At 46.6% G+C, this 21,079-nt stretch overlaps 2 protein-coding genes across 9 annotated transcripts; one reads left to right on the plus strand and one right to left on the minus strand.

Annotated features, from left to right (window-relative positions):
- Positions 1–70: 70 nt before the first annotated feature.
- Positions 71–10,506, plus strand: PSMA7 (proteasome 20S subunit alpha 7). The gene is made up of 7 exons (XM_080558258.1): positions 71–261; positions 2,274–2,400; positions 3,368–3,492; positions 4,696–4,818; positions 5,224–5,343; positions 5,904–5,966; positions 6,235–10,506. Exons 1-7 carry the CDS (start codon positions 166–168, stop codon positions 6,325–6,327), a joined length of 747 nt encoding a protein of 248 aa, XP_080414384.1. The 5' UTR covers positions 71–165; the 3' UTR covers positions 6,328–10,506.
- LSM14B (LSM family member 14B) lies at positions 9,386–21,078 on the minus strand. 8 transcript variants are annotated; one of them, XM_080558245.1, is made up of 10 exons: positions 20,768–21,078; positions 16,201–16,364; positions 15,726–15,861; positions 15,160–15,276; positions 13,140–13,310; positions 12,937–13,014; positions 11,760–11,921; positions 11,427–11,580; positions 11,068–11,247; positions 9,386–10,729 (listed from the first exon to the last, which is right to left on the minus strand). In XM_080558245.1, exons 1-9 carry the CDS (start codon positions 20,886–20,888, stop codon positions 11,076–11,078), a joined length of 1,275 nt encoding a protein of 424 aa, XP_080414371.1. In that variant the 5' UTR covers positions 20,889–21,078; the 3' UTR covers positions 9,386–10,729; positions 11,068–11,075. The 8 variants fall into 8 exon arrangements, with proteins under 8 accessions (XP_080414371.1, XP_080414370.1, XP_080414375.1 ...); XM_080558244.1 differs by having other exon boundaries at positions 12,937–13,017; XM_080558249.1 differs by lacking the exon at positions 11,760–11,921.
- Position 21,079: the final 1 nt, after the last annotated feature.

The raw sequence follows: 21,079 nt of genomic DNA on the forward strand, positions 1-21,079 counted from the left end.
CCGGGTGCGCAGCGCTGCATGCGTACGCTAAATGCGCAGCCGCGGCCGCGCTGCCTCCCCCCGCCGCCGAGGCTGCAGCGTACGCAGTTGGCGCAGGGGGCGCCGTTGGCGTATCCCGGAAGCGGGCGGGGGGATGAGTGTGCTGTTCTGAGGGAGGCGGCGGCCATGAGCTACGACCGGGCCATCACCGTCTTCTCCCCGGACGGGCACCTCTTCCAGGTGGAGTACGCCCAGGAGGCGGTGAAGAAGGGCTCCACGGCGGTGAGTGAGGGCCGAGAGGCGGCAGGGCGGCTCCCGAAGCCCGGCTGGCTGAGGGGAGGCCGGGCCTGGGCCTGAGGGAGAGGCCGGGAGCGTGGGGAGGGGGCGGCCGGGGAAGGGGCTTGAAAAGGGGCTCCCGAGGGCACGGAGCGGCTGGGGAAGGGGCCTGAAAAGCTATTCAGCCCCAGCCCCTGCCACAGGTAAGGACGCCACCCGCTAGGACGGGTTGCGCAGGGCCTCGTCCGGCCTGGCCGTGAGCGCCGCCGGGTTTGGGGCACCCGCAGCCGGGGGTCGGCCTCTTCTCACAGGGAGCTGGTGGTAGGGCCAGAGGGGATGGCCTCAAGTTGCTTCAGGAGAGGCTCAGGATGGAAATTAGGAGATATTTCTTTTCAGAAAGAGCAGTCAGGCGTTGGGGCGGGTTGCCCAGGGAGGTGGTGGAGTCACCGTCCCTGGGGGTGTTCAAGGAAAGGCTGGGCCTGGTGCTTAGGGACAGGGTTTAGGGGGTGACACTGGTGGTAGGGGGCTTCACAGCTCAACAGCGGCTTTGGAGCTGCCTAAAAGTGCTGCTTCTTTCTTCCAGAGTGGGCGCTGCTTTTTCTGCAAGGCGCTGCCTCAGTTCCCCACCTGTTGGAGGGGGCGCGTTGGGGTTTTTGTTTGCTGAGGCAGGGGCGCGAGGTGGGTGTCCTGGGGTGGTGGGAGTGATGCGGCAGCTGTGGATGGACCGCTCCTCGGCGTGCTGTGCTGCCTCGGGGAGGCTGAGTTAGCAGAGCAACCCTGTTCCAGCCACAGGGAGCAAGACCCTCGTACCTGTAAGATTGTGGTAGAGCTATGGGAGATAATGATCTTCGACTTTGTAATTCTGCACGTGGTCAAAATGGTAATCTTTTATCCTAGTGTAAGATGCAGATTCCCAGTGGATTGGGAAACATATCGGTAAAGGCATGTAGACACGACTTTCTGCCAGTTTCAGTCTTCCAGTCTCCCCAGACTTTTGCTCAATTAAGAGTTTTATCACCGGGGGAAAAACAAAACAAAACTGTTAATTCCCAAATAACAAAACGCCAAGAAGAAACCTTACTGCTTATGGGATGGGTGTAAATCACAGTGTGACTGGAAGGTCTCCGAGGACTGCACAGTTTCTGGGCAGCCTGTGCAGGTCTGTGCTCCCTCACCCCACAGCACAGACGTGCTTCCTGGTGTTTTGAAATAACTTGCTGCGCCCCAGTTTGTGCCCGTGGCCTCTTGTCCTGGCACTGGGCACCAATTTTTTTCCCCCCGGAAATTGGGGAATTTCCCCCGAAATTTTTTCCCCAGAAAAACCTTGTAAAAGTGGAGTTAACACCTAATGTAATCTGCCTCTGTCTTGTCTCTTGTCGGGTAGTTGGTTGAGTTTAATGTTTTAGAAACATCTGTAACATAACAGAAGGGGCACTCACAAGTAATGACTGATTCCTGTCACCCTGTGAGAAGCAGTGGAAAGAAAAGTATGAAAGGTGGACTTTTTTTTTTCCCCTTCCATAATGCTGGAAAACACACACTTGAAGTATGCATTTGTACAGTAAAGAAGCAGCCTACTGACCGGCTGCTTGTACGTTTTGTTTGGTCTTAAATGGTTTTAGTTGTGACTCGAGCAGTATCAGCGGAGCAGTCACAGTGGCAGTTTTATTGTTGATCCTGCCTCTGGCTGCAGAAATACTAACGGTGGTGTTGGGGAAAACGGTCGGTGGGAGGAGAGGGAATATCTCTCTCTGGAGCTGCACAGATTTAAATTGGTGAAAGCTGGTTGTGAAACTGCACTCGGGAACCTAATGTGATTTTGGTTACATCAGTTCTTTTCCAGGTTGTAGCAGTAGGAAACAAAGTACTGACTTGAAGTTGAAACCATGCTTATAATCTGTTTTTGTGTGACTTTTCCCCCCTCTCTCCTAATACTCATTTCACTAAAGTCTGCAGCTATGAGGTTCTTCAGGCCTAGCTTAACTTTATTTTTTTTCCCCTTTTTTACTGCATTGAAGGTTGGAGTCAGAGGGAAGGATATTGTTGTTCTTGGGGTGGAAAAGAAGTCTGTGGCAAAACTTCAGGATGAAAGAACTGTGCGGAAGATCTGTGCTCTCGATGACAATGTCTGCATGGCTTTTGCAGGTATGTGAACTCTCCAGGATTTGGGGTTAGGCGCGGCAGCAGTTACGGGAGCACCTTTGGTAGGTTTATGGATTCTGAGGACGTAACGTACTTGGTTTAACTGGGTAGCTGTATTACAGGAGAGGTGAGAGCCATTCATCAGTTACAGGGACTTTTTTCCACAAGCATCAAGCCGAAAAAGCTAAATCGCATAAAACAAAGAATAATCTTTCATCTTCAAGTTCAGAAGATTCCTTCTGAATGAACAGTTACGTGTTTGAAGCACAAATAGTTTAGTTCCACGATCTTCCTGGTCCAAGTGACTCAATTTCCATTGATCAGAGCTTAAACAGGAGGCATGAAAGTTGAAAAGCAACGTAATTGGAGAGAAAATTTATTTCCCATCCTCAATTAATTTAGGGTCTTTCAATCAGTATTAATAATGCTTTAAGAGGAGATTTAGCTGGCAAAAATAGCATTTTTTTAGATGTAGCATGCAGGAGTGATAGGCTTGGCCAACTTCTGCTGCCTCCGCTTCCTCAGCTAAGGATCCTCAGGCGTGCAGGTGGGGTCACAAGCTTGAGTTCTGTAGCAGAAACAAGTCACAAAACTGAGAGTGGCAGATTGCATAAGAAATAGAACCAAAGCATGTGAGAATTGAAATTGCTTTGCTAATTTGCTGTTCGATGGAGTGCTTTCAGCCTGTCAGTAGTGGTCCGATTGCCTGCCTCAAAATTGCATGTTATTTAACTCACAAACGTGAAAGCTGTAAACAAAAATGGTGCCATTTTGCTGCGTTACGTTCCTACTATTGTCTTTTAAATACTGTCCTTGCTCAGCAAACCTAAGAAATGATGATCTCTCGTTTGCTTTTTTCCACTACTGTTGACACTGTCCTCGTCAGCCTTTTAGGGCGAGCGTAGTTGTTTTGTTTGTGCGTGTGGTACGAAGCCTGTGTCTGAGCATAGCGAGTGCACTGTCGTTTCAGGGCTCACAGCTGATGCCAGAATAGTTATAAATAGAGCTCGCGTGGAGTGTCAGAGCCACCGGCTGACCGTGGAGGATCCTGTCACCGTGGAGTACATCACACGCTACATCGCCAGCCTGAAGCAGGTATGTTGTACGGCGCGGAGACGTTTCAAATATGTCCCGGTGAACGGCGCCTGACTGCGCGAGTGAAAGGTCTCTCCTGGCCGCATTCTGCTTAGCTGATAAAAAGCAGTGTAACACAGCACGTGGTGGTGGTTTTCTGGGAACAGAAATGTCGTAATGGGATTGATCACTAGTGTTCTTCCAAAGATGAAATGAATTGGTACTTGTAATGGCTGCGTGAGCACATTTGCGATGTTATCAGGAACACTTTGCTAATCTGCAGCTTTAGTGCACTCAGGATGCCAGCGCTGTGTTACCGTCAAAACATCCTTGTGGCTCCTGCTGTAGTTTTCGTTCCTCTGGGACGTTGCAGGGAGTGATAAGAGGGGAGCAGAGCAGTGCAGCACTTAATATATTATGTTTTATATTTATGAATTTTAAACAAACGAGTGTCACAATATGCCCAACCCCATTCTATGATTAAAATTATTCATTTTCTAGTGTGTTAAAATAATTTTCAGCAACTACTTGGGACTAGTAATAGTCTAATTTACACAGACATGTTAGTATAGTGATGGTGTAATTCTTGTAATAATTGCCTGCCTGCCAGAGCAAAATACTGCTTTCCAAAATGTCAGTGTTCCTTCACAGTAAACCCACTGTCTTTCGTTCTGGCATGCTGTCGCTGCTGCCATAATGCTGCCAGCGTGGGGCCTCCTTGCCTGGGGACAATTCTGGTGCCGGATGTGGCAACTACTTTGCAACACCAGTAAAAGGGCTTTAACACTGGTTTTCCTGCAGGCACCTATCACCACAGATTGTATCGTACTTTGTAACTCATGGAATTGTTGCAAATTGTTGGTGAAAACTGGCTTTGTGTTTGTCACCCTCCTTTTTGGCTTCCTGAGCATGTTGTCAAAGCACAGTGTTGCTAGATCTGTCTCGCAGCAGCTGCCAGGAGAGATTCTTCCTGATAGCTGTAATCATGCAGAAAACCTGAACAGATGTTAGGAGAAGGGATTGAGCAGTTTCTTGCTCACTTTACTTGCTTTGCTTATGGCATTGTGTAGGATATGGAATCCTGACTTTAATAGGTAGATTAGTAAGAAAGCCTCCTAAAATACTTCTGATTCCTTTTCTGGTTGTAACATCTACAGTCTCTGCTTTTTATTCTAAAAATGTTTAGAACTACTCATGAAATAAACATCTCTTCTTTCTGGTCAGAGGTATACTCAGAGCAACGGTCGCAGACCTTTTGGTATCTCTGCTCTGATTGTGGGATTTGACTTTGATGGCACCCCCCGTCTGTACCAGACCGATCCCTCTGGCACATACCATGCTTGGAAGGTGAGTTGATTCCATCTCCTACGGAGAAATAATTAAATATTCAAGAGTTAATGCCTCCTTTAAAGAGGGATTGAAGTAGAAAGGAGATCTAACTGACCAGATGGCGCTGGCTCACAGCAGCAAAGATCCGTAATGATCACATTGACTGGGAACGGCAGTCTGCAGCTCAGCTCTACTTGGGACATCTGTGCTTTTTGTTTACCAAATCCATACCTGTACCTGACTACTGTCTTTTTGAGTGATGTGGGGGAAGGAAGGTGTTCAGTCTTACAAAAAATACATGGTGACCACAAAAGGGTTTCAGACCATGTAATTGCACAACTCCCATTTCTTGCTTACTGTGTAAATTAGGTCTTTTTTCCCTAAACTTCTGTGCTACTTTTTTCTTCCCCTCATCATTTCCAGGCTAATGCCATTGGCAGAGGAGCTAAATCTGTACGTGAATTCCTGGAGAAAAACTATACTGATGAAGCCATTGAAACAGATGATCTAACTATTAAGCTCGTTATCAAGGCTCTTCTTGAGGTGAGTCAGCTTCAGAACGCTTGCGTGACTCCTCACTGTATGTTTGGATTAACTCCTTAAATGTGAGAACACCAAAATCTTCATACAGTAGTATGAAAGTATCTATGAAAACTGTACTAATCGTAGGCTATAAATATACACTGCGGGGTTAAATTCAAGGTTCAGGGTGCTTCAGGTAAGAATTCCTGCAGCTTACATGGAAGAAGTTGCTTGCAGTTGTCTAGGCAAGAAAACAGCTTTGAGTTCTCGCAACTAAAATAAATGAACTAAAGGTACTGCATGTGAGGTTTAGGGCATGTTTTGCTTTTGTGTTAAAATTTAAGATGTAGAAAACTGAAGCCCAAAGTCCGATTGTGGAATTGTGGTTTTCTTCAGCACCCCCTCAGTGCCCTGAGGCCAGAAGGAGGGCCCCTTTTCTGGGAGGTGGGTGGGGGTTGTTACACTACTACTGGGCTAGAGAGCTTAGAGCTAAAGAGTGAGGTACTTTTCCCCCTTTGAAAGGGGGTTGTTAGATTAATTAACAGGCCTGCTCCTAATACCTGCCCCTAACTGTTGTTAAGGTTGTGCAGTCCGGTGGGAAGAACATCGAGCTGGCTGTGATGAGACGAGATCAGCCGCTGAAGGTAAAAGCCATGTTTTGCTTTTCTCCCCCGTAGCCTGTTTCTCTGATAGCGTTGTTGTAGAGCCGCCCTAACTTCCAGTCTATAATCTCACATTCTGCACTGGCAAATATTTCTATTTCATATTAGTGGCCAAGGAATGTTGTTGTGTCTGTGCAATGTACCTGTGTCTCTATAAACAGCAGTTAACTTTCCATGTCACAGTTAGAATCACTTAAATAAAAGCCTCTGAGATGTATTAGTATCTTAAGGGTCACTTTTTTCTTTTAAGATTCTAAGCCCTGAAGAAATTGAGAAGTATGTTGCTGAAATTGAAAAAGAAAAGGAAGAAAACGAAAAGAAAAAACAGAAGAAAACATCATGATGAACAAAATTAAACTGCTTAGCTGCTTTTTAATTCAAGCAATGGGTTACTCTGTATAGACACCATGTAGGCATTCCATTATTGATACTGTGCCCCTCTTGAGACCTACAATAAACCTACTGATTTTTTTAAGCTCTTATTTAAAAAAAATCCGTCTGTTCCTTATATTAATTACCAAGGATCGATTGGCTACAAAACAGCAGTAGCCACCCATTAAAGGAGGAAGATTTTGATTGCAGTTGTTTTCTAACACCTCACTTAATGTGAGAATCATTGAACAGGGTCAGTTCTTTTTTTTGTTGTCTCAAGTGTGCACTGGCCTTAAGAGAACACACCTAGTACAGAACTGTGCTTCCCCCCAGCATTTCCACATTTAGAGGATTAGAGCCCAGACATGAAGCTTCTGAACAACTTGCGCTAGGTGCTTGACTTACACTACAACGACTTCAAGGCGCAGTGTTTTGAGGAAACCAGCATGAGCACTGACTTTTCTGAAAGCATGTCATAACAGAGGAGTGCATGACTTGCTACTTGCATAGACTTTGCATGATTCATCGGGTTTAGAATAAAGTGTTGGTGTTGTGATTGCCCACTAGGGGATTTGTAGACCAGTAGTTTCCTAATGCTAAAAATAACTCCTGAAATGTTACATGCAACAGTTGAACGATAAAGCTCTACTCCAGTTCATCCTTTTGTATTTACCCTCCTCCTGCCTCCACCACACTCCTTGCGCCCAGGACAGTGGTTGCTGTTTCTGGTCCAGCCTCCTCACAATTAAAGCAGCTTTCTCCGCCACTTCTCTTCCTTTCAGCAGAGGTAGATTGATCACTCTCCTCCTGTAAGCGGTAACACAGGCCTACCTCTGCACCGCTGTGTGCCAAAATCACATTGCACTTGAGACAGGATCTGCTCTGTGCAGTCTGTTCTATTCACAGACTAATAAACAGTGTGTATAACAAAAGTGTGTATAACAATACACTTAAAACAAGCAGGTAACAAAAAAATAGCCTGAAGGGGAGATGAGTGAATACCCAACTAGGGAAGTTTAGTTGGGATAGCTATCTGCATTGTAGCACCTCCAATATCCTCAGTTCTGGCCTTCCAAAAGCCCTTTCCAGCTGACTCACCTGCTTTCACCCTCCCTGCTCTGTAAGGAAGCCGATCCCAACTGGTCTTGAGCTCAGCCCTGTTGAGCAGTCTAAGGCTTTCTGCAACACAGAAAACAAAAAGGGGCAGGGGGTGGAGCTGGAGTCTTGCTTTAGCCCAGGCAAGGCTTTTCCCGGTGGCCTGGAGGGGGTCTGTGGTGCTTAGACCAGGTGGGGTTCTGGGGCTGGGCTGCTCTGAGCCAGGAGGTGGCTGTACAGAGGGGGTCTCCCATCCTTTAGGCTGGGCTGGGGGTATCAAGACTGACCCTGGCCCCTTTTTCCTGTCTCCACATTAAAAATGGTCTTTTTTTTTCTGCTGCAGCACTGTTTGTCTTTTCCTACAGCCCCGAAGTTGTGCACAATAAAAGGCTTTGCCCACTACATCTGTACACCTGAGGGAATCTGTTTACTCCTAGCACTGAGGGGAAGCTGGCAGGAAGGGGGCCGGTCATGGCTCGGTGCTTAGTCATGGCTCGGTGCTTAGCACCGCTTCCCACTGCACAGAAGCCTCCCCTCGAGCTCTCACCTACAGGGCTCGCTACCTGCTGCAGCAGTGAGGTGCTGCTGTTACAAAAGTTTCCCTATTTGTATCTGCTGAGGGGTTGGAACAAGAATTAGAAGAGCCTTAGAAAGCAGCTCTCCTGTTACTGGCTAAGAGTTTTACAGGTATAAAACAAGAACTTGCACCAAAAGCATCGTGTGAGCACCCTGCGACATGGAGCTCAGCTCCCCGAGCCAGGCAGCGGGACCTGCAGCACTCCCTGCAAGGGAGGCGAGGAAGGCTCCTGTCTGACCATTCCACTCGCAGTAACTCACACGCTTTCCCTGGCCCAGCACACCACAACTAAACTGTTTACAGCTAACTCCTGCAAAGCGAAGTGTGGGCTGAGGGCGATACAGGAATCAAGGACAGGGAAGCTGCAGTGCTGTCCCCTGCTCAGGAAAGCATTAGACCACAAGCTAGAAAAACGGAGTTACCAGAGCATCGTGCTGGTTCATTTATCAGTCCTCAGATGGGAATTTTGAGAAGAATGGTTTGTTTTTCCGCACTGTCTTTCCCTCGTGTCAGGAATCTTCCCCATGAAAGCTGATAGGGCTGCAAGGCAGCCCTGTGGGCAGCTGCCTGCCTCAGACCGCACTGGAATGAACGCTCCTGGCGGACGAGGACGAGCAGGGAACAAGTCCCAGCGTTCAGCAGCCACCAGTTGTCCCCACCGTGCTCAGCTCAGAGGGGCCAAGATATGCCCACAGGACAGCAACTCCAGGAGCGTCAGCAGCACCGGTTGTGTCAATGTATCACAGTGAGGTCAAGTGCAGAACAAAGGGAGCTACTGCCTTAAAAATGAATTATAGAGACGTTGCTGTTTTCTCATTTCACCACAGCCAGACAGGACAAGCTCTGAAGCTCTCACCGCTCAGTTGACTTTGGCAACGCGATTCCATCTTACACTGCAGCGTCCCAGTGGCTGTTTTGCCTCCAGAGAAATTAGAGGCTTGCAGCAGCTCCCAAATAAGCTATTTCAGCACACACCCTGTGTGCTGCTTTGAGCCCAGATAAAGGCACTTGTGGCTACCGAACCAGAAGCATCACCACCCACAACAAGCTCTCGTTAAGCTCCACCAGCACAGACTCAGGCTGGGTGCTGAGGACAGCCTGGGTCACAGCCCCATTCCTTTGGGCCTCAACACCATTCCTTTGGGCAACTCCTCAGCAGCCATACCTCCCACAGGGCACAGAACACAGGATACCAGGAACAGTGGCGTTCAGCAGCTGTACCAGAGGTTTTAGGCACCCTTTCCGAACACCGCACGACCCTTCCTGTCAGTTTCCTCTGACCAATTTGAGCCCTGCTGACGGGCATCTGACAAGTTGTACAGGCTGATGATGGACAGAACAAAGTAGGAGGAAAACATTAAACATTTACATGTTTATTATAATTACAATTTACATTACTCCAAAGAGCAGCCCCACTGCTATGTTCTAATTCTTAGCAAGAAAGTCCTACAAAAATAAATCCAAGCTTTTACAGTAACCTAAGTCAATGCATAACTAAAAAATTCTAGCTATGTAAGGGGTTCAGTCATCAAGGTGCTTTTTCAACAAAATTCCCTACCAACCAAAAAAGGGACACATGCCTATAGCAATTTAACCCACTTATTCATGCAAACAAATGTAAGCCCTTCCCTCCCAGCCCCTCTCCCCACATACAGATTTTAAAAACAAAAGAAAAACAACTAAACTATTTACAGTATGGGGGTATAGAGGAAACAACTTAAACATGCCCATCTGTTAAGCTTCATTATACGGACTCCCCATTCCTAGTTTAATGAAAACATTCCATAGTGTTCCACCAGTCTACTAGTGTACAGAGAACTGTTTGCGTTTAGTACTGGATGAGCGAGGTACGCGCCGAGGCAAGAAGCCGGAGCTCCCGCCCCCCCGGCAGCCAGCTGCTGCCACGGACCCTCCGCTCGGTGCACACCCACTCGGTGCACACAGCAGCGGTGTCCCCGCTGCCCCGTCCCGCTGAGGACGCAGCACGCTGCCCTCCCGCCCTGCCCCGCCCTGGTGAGAGGCTCGAAGCCTCTGAGGAGTGCCCAGCACCCTTAAACTCGAGGGAGAGTCACGGTTCTGCGCGAACCTGCTGTACCTCCACATCAGTACCAGGTGGCAAACAGTTGTACAGTCATTTACACTACTACATGATCAACAATCCAGTATTCCCAAGTGACAATATACATAACTCCCCAGCACCAGGAATCCACTTTTTCAGATGCCAAGTGCTACTTCACACATGCTGCCAAGAACAGTAAGACCAGCAGCACCAAAGAATTCATTTGGTTACTCAGAACAAACAAGTTAGCTGGTTTATTTCAAGTGAGCTTTGGTTCCATGTTAAAATACCATGATTTATCTTCTTCAGGGTTCAGAAAAGGAGTCTGACTTTGAGCTTAGACTATAGCAGCCTTTGAGAGACCCAGAAAGAAGAACCATGTAAGTTAGTCTGCACTTAAAAAGAAAAAAAAAAGAAAAGACACCCTGAAGAAGGTACCCCTGAACACATTCCCTCTTCCAAAGAATACTCCAGCTGACAGTTGCTGGTCCAAAATAAGTCCAGAATATAAGCAGTAGTACATGAAGTTCTGTCACTTGAGCTGAGACAGTAAACAATATGAACCATTTTCCCACATTAGTGCAGCAGTTGGTTGTTTTCTTTCTATGTACAGTTTCATCCTCTCGGGAGAGAAGTTAGAACCTATGCAGGAAAAAGGCAGAATTAGGGAAGGTCCCCTGGATATCAAGCCTAAGAAAAAGCAACTAAAGTTCACATTAGTTTATCAACTAAAATGCTTGGCTGGAAAGTCTCGCTGAAACAAACAGCTCTCACTTTCTTCAACAGGTAGGTTAACCCCAGAAAAATTAAAACCACTGGTATTTCTCTTACATGGCTTATAAAGACAGATCAGACACAATAAGGAACGATTATTGATCTATCAGAGACTGAAGAGCAAGATGAGGTTGCAAAGAGTTCAGGTGAAGAACAAGAGACAAGCCTAGCTCAGGGACAGCATTTATTCCTGCTAAAAAACTTGCCTCTGCAGTTACACTCTGCCAGTACCAGCTCTGTGAGTGGGTTGGTTTCGCCTTGCTGCTCCAGTACCCCTTCCGCCTCGAAATCCACCACGAAAGCTGCGGCCACGAAGGAACCGGCCAGACACTCCAAACGTCTCAGTATTGAGTTTCCTTTCTTCAGCCCATGTGGTACGCCTAGAACTGAACAAGACAACCTTCAGATTTGTGTGTGGCCATACTCCCTTCTGAAGACTGTTGATTTTCCTGTTTTTTCTTCTTGCATTTTGAGACTTTTAGAAGAGTCACACGTCACACCATGTCACATGTCTAGCTTTTCATGCAATTTTAGTTATAATTGCAGTTTTAATAGACACACTCACCTAGATTTCAGTTCTGATGAGATGTTGTCAAAGAAAGACTTGGATTTATCATAATAGCAGTTGGGTCCCAGAAGGTCCTCCTCTGCATTACCATCATTGTTTTGAGTCGCCACTCCAGGGTCCCCTTTCTCTTCCCCCGTCTCTGCTTTGTCATCTGAAGATAATAAAATGCATTACACCTCCTTGAGGCATACCGAAGAGCCATCTGTTCTCTTGCTCCCTCAAACAAGATTTGAGATGCTGCCACATGTAATCACGCGATTTCTCAGCATGAGTTTTTCTATGCAGTGTTTACTACTAGCTCAGCAATTCATATTTAATGAAGCCACAAACCTTTAAAGTTTAGTTTCTTCTTGAATTCTTTATCAAGTTCCTCTCTGTTGAATTGTGCATTTGCACTTTCAAAGTCAAAGTCACCTTCAAACTTTATTGTATTTTCCTTCACAGTAGTTGGTCTGTTTTGTCCTCTAGAACGATTTCTGGTTCTCCTGTTTCCTGAAAGCAGGAGAGTTTAAACACTTGGTAACGTGCAGGGAGGTTAAATGACTTGCTCAAGACCAGAGGAAACCAGGATTAGAACTCAGGAGTTTCTGGCTTCCAGTCCTGTGGTTAGGCCACACCTCTTTGAAAGCAACTTCTCAACTTGGCTGTAGAAAACACATTACAGCAATATTTTAACTTTCTGAAAAGCATTCCTCAATGTCAGTCTTACCACTAAGACAGAGCATGTCCAACTTTCCCTTCAGTATGAGGACAGAAAACAAAAGAAGTACTATGCCAGGTAAAGCTAAGGGAAGCGACGGGCTATCAGGTCTGCTTGCTGATTTGCAAGCATGTTACCTACGGTCTGTAAACCTGTTATGAGGGGTTGACACCCAAGACTCATCCACCCACAAAGGGGGCTTATACTTCGTAATTTCTGAGTTGTAAAGCAGCAGTTATCAGCTCCTTTTTGGAAAAAGGAATGAAACTATAATTCCCCTTCCACAGCACTGCCTTCAGTCAAATAAATTTGAAGACCCAGCGTCTCAACTTCTGTTTCCTGCCTTTTCTCATTTTGCTTGGGCAGGGATGTCTCCTTGAAGTTAACTTCACTTTCTTCTGACCTGTGCTTAAACTGCAGTCTCAAGGTAAGAACCGTATTCTACAGAACCAAGAAATCCCAGAGATCTTTCTACTTAAAGTATGAAACTTTTAAACAGGCTGCCCTTCCCAGTTAAAGAAAAATAAAATCAGGTTTCAGAAAAATCTAGTTATTGATGCTGCTGTGATGTGGCAGCAATTTTTTATGATGTACCTCCGGTTTCCAGAAGACACCAGAATTTTGTTCCTGGAAGGTTCTGAACTTCTGTGGCTCCAGAATCTATTTTGTTAGGGAAGCATCTCTAGATGGCCAAAGACTTATCAAGCCTTACTTTGCCCTTAGCATTCTGTCCAATAATCCTTTGTTGAAATTAACAGTATTTGCTTTCATAAGCTAAAGCAAATCTTTGGTGTCAGATTAACCTACCTGATCTTCTCCTTTGAGGTCTTCTGTTTTCATCATTCACCTGCCCTTGGGGTTGCACAGGTGGTGCCTGAACTGTATCTACTGAACAAGAAAGCAACTTAATAAAGGAGCACAAGAACAAAACTGAAAGAGTTGAGTCTTGCTATGCACCTCTGAAGGATGCCTAAAAACGGCACTTTAAGGATTGAGTGGTACATACACACCGTTTGTCTTAGTGTTGCTCTGCGGAACCTGCCGTCCGTTGCGCTGAACCCCTGGAGTTACTTTCACCGGGGGCGGCTTCTGTGAATTCATGTTGTCAACCGGGCCCGTCTGAACAGCCTGCTCTACCATGGGGCTTTTGCGGACTGGCTGAACAGGCGGAAAGCCAGCACCTGGAAAAAATCCCAATGATTAAGTGCCTCTCAGACAGCGTGCCGATGTTACTCAAATCCTACCCACTCCTATGGAGAAGCCATTTTGTCAAGAATTATTCAAAACCTTGTGTGTTTATCACTGCATGCTATGCTTAAGTGGCATATACACTAGGTAAGGCACTGCTGCTCTAACAAGCCTTGGCTCTCAAATCCAGAGCCTTAAATCAGAAAAAAAACTACACATTTATTTCTTAAACCAAGTTAAGAGGCACACTTCAGATAAGCAAACCAGGTCAGTCTCAGAGTTTATAGCAAAATTTGATTTCTAGGTGTATCTTTGGTTATGCAGGATTGTATTTTACATGGTACTTCATATCTAAAGCAAAAAAAAAAAACCACCTACCACTTTGAAATCACTCAAGAAAGCTTTCCCCGCTTCGCCTAAAAAAAAGTTTGCTGCAAAAGCTTAACCACCTCAACAATATCCCATTTTGTAAGCCATTTTAGAAGCCCCTTCAACTACTTGAAGTACTGTCATTGCTTATTGTTAGCTTTCAAATAAAGAAAACCTGAAACCAGACCAGGATCTCAAAGTTACCCTTTTAAATTCCTCCTTGGTCAAGGCCAAAGTGTTACCCAAGACTTCTGTTGCTCTTCCATCCAGGCTTATTTATTCACACTACAAAACATGTAAATACTTTTCATGGTTTGGTATACCTTACACCAATTATATTAGAAAGTGACAGTCTTCAGTACTCAGAAGAAATACTGCATTCTAGATTTAAGTAGAAGTTTTGGAGTACTACAGCTTTATGTAGTTATGCGTAAGAACCACTCGGAAGCGAACTTTAACTACTCTTAATACACTTTAAGAGCAAGAAAAGTGAAAAAGCTGAAGAGTACACACAAACCAAGCCACTGACACTTCTGGGTCACCCACGTCCACATGAGATATACCCAGTAGGTAACATCATGCAGGTTCCCAGTTATGTACACCTGGAAAACTTGCAAGGAAGACAGACACAGCCTAAGGATTATTCAATAGGACAAAGCTGCTGTGCAAGTTTAACATGAGAAAGTTTCAAAGCTTAGCCAGAATACTGAGAAAGTACGTACAGATAGATGGCCAAAACCAGAAAGTAAGTAGAAACAGTTTCATGCCAACACAAGCATACATGCTTAAGTTAAAAACAGATGAAACTAATTACCATGTTTAAATGCAGGCTGCACCTGGACTCTCTGCTCTGAGGATGGTCAGTCTAGTTATCCCTACTCAAACTCCTTTAAATTTGTTTAAGCATAGAAGCAAGCACCCAGAACTGTTACCTCAGCTTACCACAACTCAGAAATTGCTTACTGTTAGTCATGCTTTACTCGATGAGAGTCTTGACAAGGTACACTGCCCCATCATGCACGAAATATATCCTGAAGTTTCCTCAATTACAACAATTCTCCTGAATTTTCTACCAGGTTACTTATTTTTTAACAGCAAGGCCACCCACAATTTAAGCAGTGTGCTTGTCTTTCTAGGAAAGACCAATTCATTTCTCACCCAGTCCCTAAGCTGACGCATGCTCCTGGGCAGGATGTAGCACAACATCCCTAAGCCTCAGCCCTCTCCTGATACTTACACAGGAGGATGCACAGTCCTTTACTTTCCTTTCTCCTGTTTCCTCTAATTGATAATTCTAGAACAGGAGGAAGTAATACTTCATGTAAGGAAAAGCAACAACAGCCGAGAACAAACTCGTTTGACTAGCATTACCCATGTAAGTACTATCATTCTAGGAGGGGGTTAACAAGAACAGATCGTTTGCAAGTGCCATGCAGTTCTTCCAAATATTTGGAGTCCTCAAACTGCTGTTACCCTTGGAAGAGAGCTGATGGGGCTCTGAAGACATGTCAGGCTCTGAAACAGGTTGTGGAGACGGAGAAGAACTAGGGCTGGAAGCAGCTGCTGATGCTGGAGGGCTTACCAATTTCTCTAAAGAGATAGAGGGAAGAAGAGAAAGCAAAAAGATATATGGATAAGATACAAGGTAGTGAAACATCTGAAGGACTTGGAAAGAGATACAAGAATCTCTAGAACAGCATTAGAGCAGCTTATTTAGTCCTCTCTGGGAACACAAGTTCTTTTCACGTGCGCTGTGTGTGTAAGGTATGTTAGACTAGAAATAAACTGGCCTCAATGTTAGGTATTCACATTACTTTCTGAAAAAAACTTTAGCTCTTTAGTCTCTCACATGTATGCATGCGTCAATGAAAGATGGGCCTCCTTGCAATAAGAGTGCTGCACAAAGTTGTTAACTTATTCACTGCTTGCTGCAGCCTGACACTCGGCAAGGAACTCAGCATTAGTTACTCTTATTTGCTTTCACGGTAGCTGCGTACAAGGACCGTACCTTTATTTGAGCAAGTAAAAACTTTACTTACCTAAACCTAATGAAGCTGCATACTGCTGGCTAAGTAAAGAGCTGGCAGCAAGCTGGCTGTAAGGTGGCATACCTCTAAACGGGCTGTAAGGCACATGTGGCTGAAAGGAGGATGTGGAGGCAGAGCCCAGTGAAGACTGTAACAAGACAAAGTACATTTCCATTTACAGTGTCCAGAAGTCAACTTGCTTTGGTAGTGATTCTTTACTTCAGTACAGCGTTATTAATGCTTAAGTAAACACTGAGAAGCGTTAGTTTGCCTGCATTCTCAGCTAGTAAACTCTCTCAGGTTTTGTCGACAGAAGTCTTTAATCCTGCTAATCTAAACATTAAAATGAAATTCAGAATGCTTCCCAAAATCTGAAGATCCCTGGAGACACTGACTGGCTTTCACTTTTACCATTTTGTATCAAAATCCAGTCTTTCATCGGCAACGTTTTACCTTAGCTGCCTACCTCTGCTTCGGGCTAACTTACTTGAACAATGGCAGGATCTTGTGGCAGGGTATGTTGAGCTTTTGGAGGTTCACAGACCGTGATGTCTTTGATGTCGCTTCCTCGGAAAATAATGTATTCATAGATTTCTTCTCTTGGAGGAGCAGGTCTGTCTGTGGGCCGGTCTTCAGTACCAAAGGACCGCACTTTAGCATTAGAAAGATTACCGTTAGTCCAGTATTATCTTTACAACACTGTACAAGTTGAAACTTAGGCAATTAGAGTGTGCTCTCGTAATACTTTGGCTCCCCTTATCCCACACATCTCTCAAATGCCAACTTTTCCAGCAGCCTGCATAAACATATTTGTTTACAACTAACTGTGAAGGTGAAGACCATAAACCAGTTGCAAAGAAGCCTACTAAAAACCCGAGGATTTCCCCACAGTGCTGTACTGCCATAGTCACCTTTCCTCCCCATCCCATATACACACTCAGCTTGAGACAACTGCCACTGCAGCAGGCCACAGGAGAGGCCTCTGGCAGCAGGAAAAAATTCTTAGAAGGCTTTAGAGCTCAAATTTGTACCTTTGGTTTCAGTTATTATTAATAAAAAAATATACCTGTATAAACTTATCTGTAAAAATCTCTATCTGTATAATAAATAAGAGGTTACTGTCGAAAGTCTCTCCACTCCACGCTAATGGTTTCATATTTAGCTTTTTAAGGGATAGATCTAAGACCTTAGTACCTACTGAGGCTTTGCTGAGTTTCAGGCACCAGAACACTTGAGCAGGTACTAAGCAGAATGATGTCACACATTAGAGTGGAAAAAAGGCAGTAATTGAGTGTGTGGCTGCCAGGGAGGAGCGTAAATTAACTCAATCTATAAAACAGGAAGAGGTCAGACTCAGCCTTACTACTTTGTTAAGGAAGGAAAACAGGCAGCAGTCACTTTAGACACTGGAGTATGAAAGTCTGGAATTAGCTAGAGAATGAGCACGCATGCAGATTTTTTACCACAACTTTCAGAAGTTTATCAAGCCTACTAGCCTAGCTGTTTTCCATCTTCACGGAGCTTGGTCAGTTCAGATAAGCCCCAGCACATCTTCGCCTGATATACGCGCTCTGCATTGGAAGAATTCCAGGCTGGAGTTGCATCACTTCGTTCTAGCAGGTTACCACATAACTACCCAACCTCTCAGCCAGGACGCAGCAGCAGTCCTGCAGTACCTTTGCAAATTCCATCCTACCCAGACCTTCCCCAAGCACCTGCTGTATCACAGCCCGCGGTTGTGTGCCAGCCAGCCACCACTCCCACTTCCCATCTGGACAGATAAGCAGAGACAGCCCCGTCACATGGACGATAGGGCACAGCTCCCCCAGAAAGAGGGCTGCAAGAACCAGACCAGCTCAATCCCCCTGCAGAGCATCCCTGCCGTCCTGCAGCAACACTGACTTATTAACAAGTGGTGATGGTTGTAGGCAGCACTGCTTGTCAGGAGATGTCCTCAGACGGAAAGCTGTGTCCAGGCGGCTCCCCACCAAGCAGGGGTTCGTGCTGCACGCAGTCTTCAAGTCCCACTAATGTCCAACACGCACACAGAGCTCACACAGAGCAGTAAGCTCAGGTCAATGCCAAACCTGATTCCCATCTTGCTGGTGCTCCTTAGCACCTCAGCTTATACCTAACTGGTGCAAGCAGTCAGTTGCTTCCTCTGAATGCCATCTTCCATTAGTTACTAGGGTAGAAAAGCCTCCAAGTTATTTTAGATCTCCAGCTGCTGTTTGATCGTATTACAACTGTAACCTAGTCAACTAGAAGCAGATTATAAACTGAAAGCAATACTTACAGCCTTTTAGACATGAACCATACTGATATCCCTGGTCAAGATTAGATTATTACAGCATCCAGCTCTGGGCAATGGATGTTAAAGCTAGCAGGAGCTACCGCAGAATCCCACGGCTAGCTCTGAAAGCACAATGCCTTCTCTCAGCCCGTCAGTTGCCACATGGAGAAATACGGACCTGCAGAGCCTGAAGCTGTGCAGACAGCCCCTCCGTTGGCTGGGCTCAAGGTTCGTAACTGAAAGGGTGGAAAACGATGTCCTTGTTGTAGACAAAACAGCAGTGATGGCACTTGAGAGGCCTCTAGGAGCTGAGCACACCCACCCCTGTATCTGAAGTGTTTAATGATTTTTGGCACAGCCCAAAGCACAGCTTCGGGTTTCTGGGAGGACTGAAGGGCTGTCTCCCATGAAGAGTTCCAGTGACTATTGTTTACAGATGAACAGGAAATCAATCCCACACTGTGCTGCAGCTAGCGCTCCACGACACAGTTTGTATTCACATGTAGGACTCAAAGCTAGACCACTGGCGGGTCAGGAAGCACACAGAATGTGTGACTGGATGTCTAGAAAGAGCTCACAAGGGTGTTTCTTGCTCAAAACCTGCAGTTTCTTCAGGCTCCTGCAGAAAGTGAAGTTACTGGGGCTCACTGCCAGCAGGAGGCTCATTATCTGCTGTGTGTTCTGACCACTACTTGTAATTTAAGTTTAGCATCTAACGAGATGGACAACTTTCTTGCAGCACTTAATTAAGCACAAGGAATCTTCTTATCCAGCATTTAAGTTGTTGCACATGTTGAGATTTAACAGGAACAACGTTCAAATCAATTGAAGTGAGCTCTGCTTTGAGTAAAAGGCTGAACCAGATTCCTTCTTGAGGTTCCTTTCAATCTAGGTTGTTCTTTGTACTACTTGGGATGATAAAAATCCGGAGAATAGCACAGCATAATACATGCAGTCTGTATTTAACTTGTCTGAACCATAAACATTGGCATTTGGGGCTTAACAATAATTTATCCACTATCTAGACAACGTCAATTGCCCATCAGTAGTTGGCAGTGCTTTTAACCCTCCAGAGACCACGTGCTTTCAACCAAATCCACCCAAACAGTGTTGGCACTGCTGTCACTGACTTCAGCACCGTTGCTGTGTTCATAATTCTGACACTATTTTGATATGAAGTCTCAGAATTTAAAAAAGCCTCTGAGCTGCAATGAAAAGCAGACTTTGCACTGTAAAGTTTAAAGCAGCAAATGAAAAAAGAGCATTTTTTCTATGTATCGTAACTACTTAGAAATTCTAGTTTATCAAAAGTGAACACTGAGAGCCCAATAAATACAAGATCTGCCAGATATGTTATGAAGAGCACGTGCTTTCTCACACCATAAAACATTTCATCACATATGCCTTTGAAACATACCACTTCAGCTCTGCAGTAGCAAGTGCTATGTGGAAGCCAGAGCTACGTGAGAAACCATCCCTGCTTTCTGCTGAAGAAAGGTGAAGGCCATTCTGCACATACAGAAAAGGAACCCCACCCTTTGTGAGATATCTCAATTAATTCTAGTTAATAGCTGTTTATACATTTACACAAACAGCCCTTAAAAAAAAAAGGGCATTTGTGAAAACTCACATTCTTAGCTCCAGATTAAATACCAGCACGTTTCAGGTGCTTGTACTCAACACAACCCCAACACCAGTATGCTGAACCAAGACCGTGGCCTAGGCTGCCTCAGGTGGATCTGAGAACCAGGCAAGCCAGCAGCTTGTTCCAGCAGATAGTCACGTAAGACAAAAGATGTTTGGTTTCTGGACAATCCCGGTGGGTTGTTGAAGGCAGTGATGAAAGTTTGAACTTCCCGAACAGAGAAGAACGTAACTCAGGGACACAAAAAGCTGATATGCATTAGCTGGACTAGCCGAGCCGGACCATAAAAGCAATACAGAAGTAAGACCTTGTTTGAGAGACTACACAAGATAGGACAGGCTTTTCTGAGAGGGAATACAGGAGGCTCCCAGCACAGGTGACAATCAAATCCAGATTACACCACACAGCAGTAGACAGAGATCACTATTTCTACAGGGGACCGAGAGCAAAGCCTTGAGGAGCAGCTTGCGAGGTAGGACGAACCAGCCCCACGTGTGAACACCCTACAGCACTGTGTGTTCGCTCCCAACCTCTTACCGTGAGCAGAGCCCAATTATTGATCACGAGAGGAACAAAGACACGCCAACAGCAGTGCTGCTCTCCCCGGCAGAGGCCTGCATCCCCACTCAAACCCAGCACTGCCTACCTGCCAGGCACACAGCTGGAGCCGAGAGGGGAAAACCCCAACCTTAACGCCAACACGTAATTTTTTTTTTGGTAACAACGCGAGGGGACAGAACCAGCCCCTCAGAGCGCTGCCACCCCCGGGCAGGCGGGGAACCCCCCAGCCCCCCGGAGCCCCCCTGCCGGGCGGGCCGGGCACCCAGGGCAGCGGCGGGCAGGCAGCGAGCCCCCGGGGCCGAGGCAGCTCCGGCTGCTGACTCACCGAGAGCCGCCGCGCTGCGGGCCCGGGGCTCGGCCCCCCCTCCCCCGGCTCCCCGCTCGGGCAGCCCCCGGCCGCACCTCAGCGGCGAGGCCCAGGCTCATTGTTCAGGCCCAGCCGGGCCCGAGGCGCCGGGCAGGGCCCCCCCCATCCCCTCACAGCGCCGGCCTAGGCCCTGCCCCCCTTACCTCCCCCCACACAAACACATCTCCTCACAGCCCCCCCCGCCTCACCCTTGGCCAGCGCCACGGTGGAGTTCTCGGTGTCGATGGTGTAGAGGATGCCCTCATAGCGGATCTGCGCCTTGGAGATCAGGCTGATCTTGCTGCCGATGTAGGGGGTCCCCGAGCTCATGGCGCCGCCGGGCCGGGGCCGGGCCGCTGTGAGGGGCGGAGGCCGCGCGGGGAGGGAGGGGTGCCACCGCCGCCGCCGCCCGCCCACGCACACTGCGGAGCCGGGAGCCCCGCCGCGCCCGCCTTATATAGGGCGGAGGGAGACGCGCTGGGGGGGAGGCAGCGCGGGGGAGTGCTGCGGCCCGCGCCGCG

This window comes from Anser brachyrhynchus (genome assembly GCF_964034855.1).
Source record: "Anser brachyrhynchus genome assembly, chromosome: 16".
Lineage (NCBI taxonomy): Eukaryota > Metazoa > Chordata > Aves > Anseriformes > Anatidae > Anser > Anser brachyrhynchus.

Excerpts from the sequence above, each read along its gene's own strand:
- PSMA7 (XM_080558258.1), top strand. The coding sequence starts at position 166 with ATGAGCTACGACCGGGCCATCACCGTCTTCTCCCCGGACGGGCACCTC. Across the intron at positions 4,819-5,223 it reads GCACATACCATGCTTGGAAG|GCTAATGCCATTGGCAGAGG; the intron begins GTGAGTTGATTC and ends CATCATTTCCAG. Across the intron at positions 5,344-5,903 it reads TTATCAAGGCTCTTCTTGAG|GTTGTGCAGTCCGGTGGGAA; the intron begins GTGAGTCAGCTT and ends ACTGTTGTTAAG.
- LSM14B (XM_080558244.1), bottom strand. The coding sequence starts at position 20,888 with ATGAGCTCGGGGACCCCCTACATCGGCAGCAAGATCAGCCTGATCTCC. Across the intron at positions 16,365-20,767 it reads CACCGTGGCGCTGGCCAAGG|TGCGGTCCTTTGGTACTGAA; the intron begins GTGAGGCGGGGG and ends CTAATGCTAAAG. Across the intron at positions 13,018-13,139 it reads GAGCAACACTAAGACAAACG|TAGATACAGTTCAGGCACCA; the intron begins GTGTGTATGTAC and ends TTTCTTGTTCAG.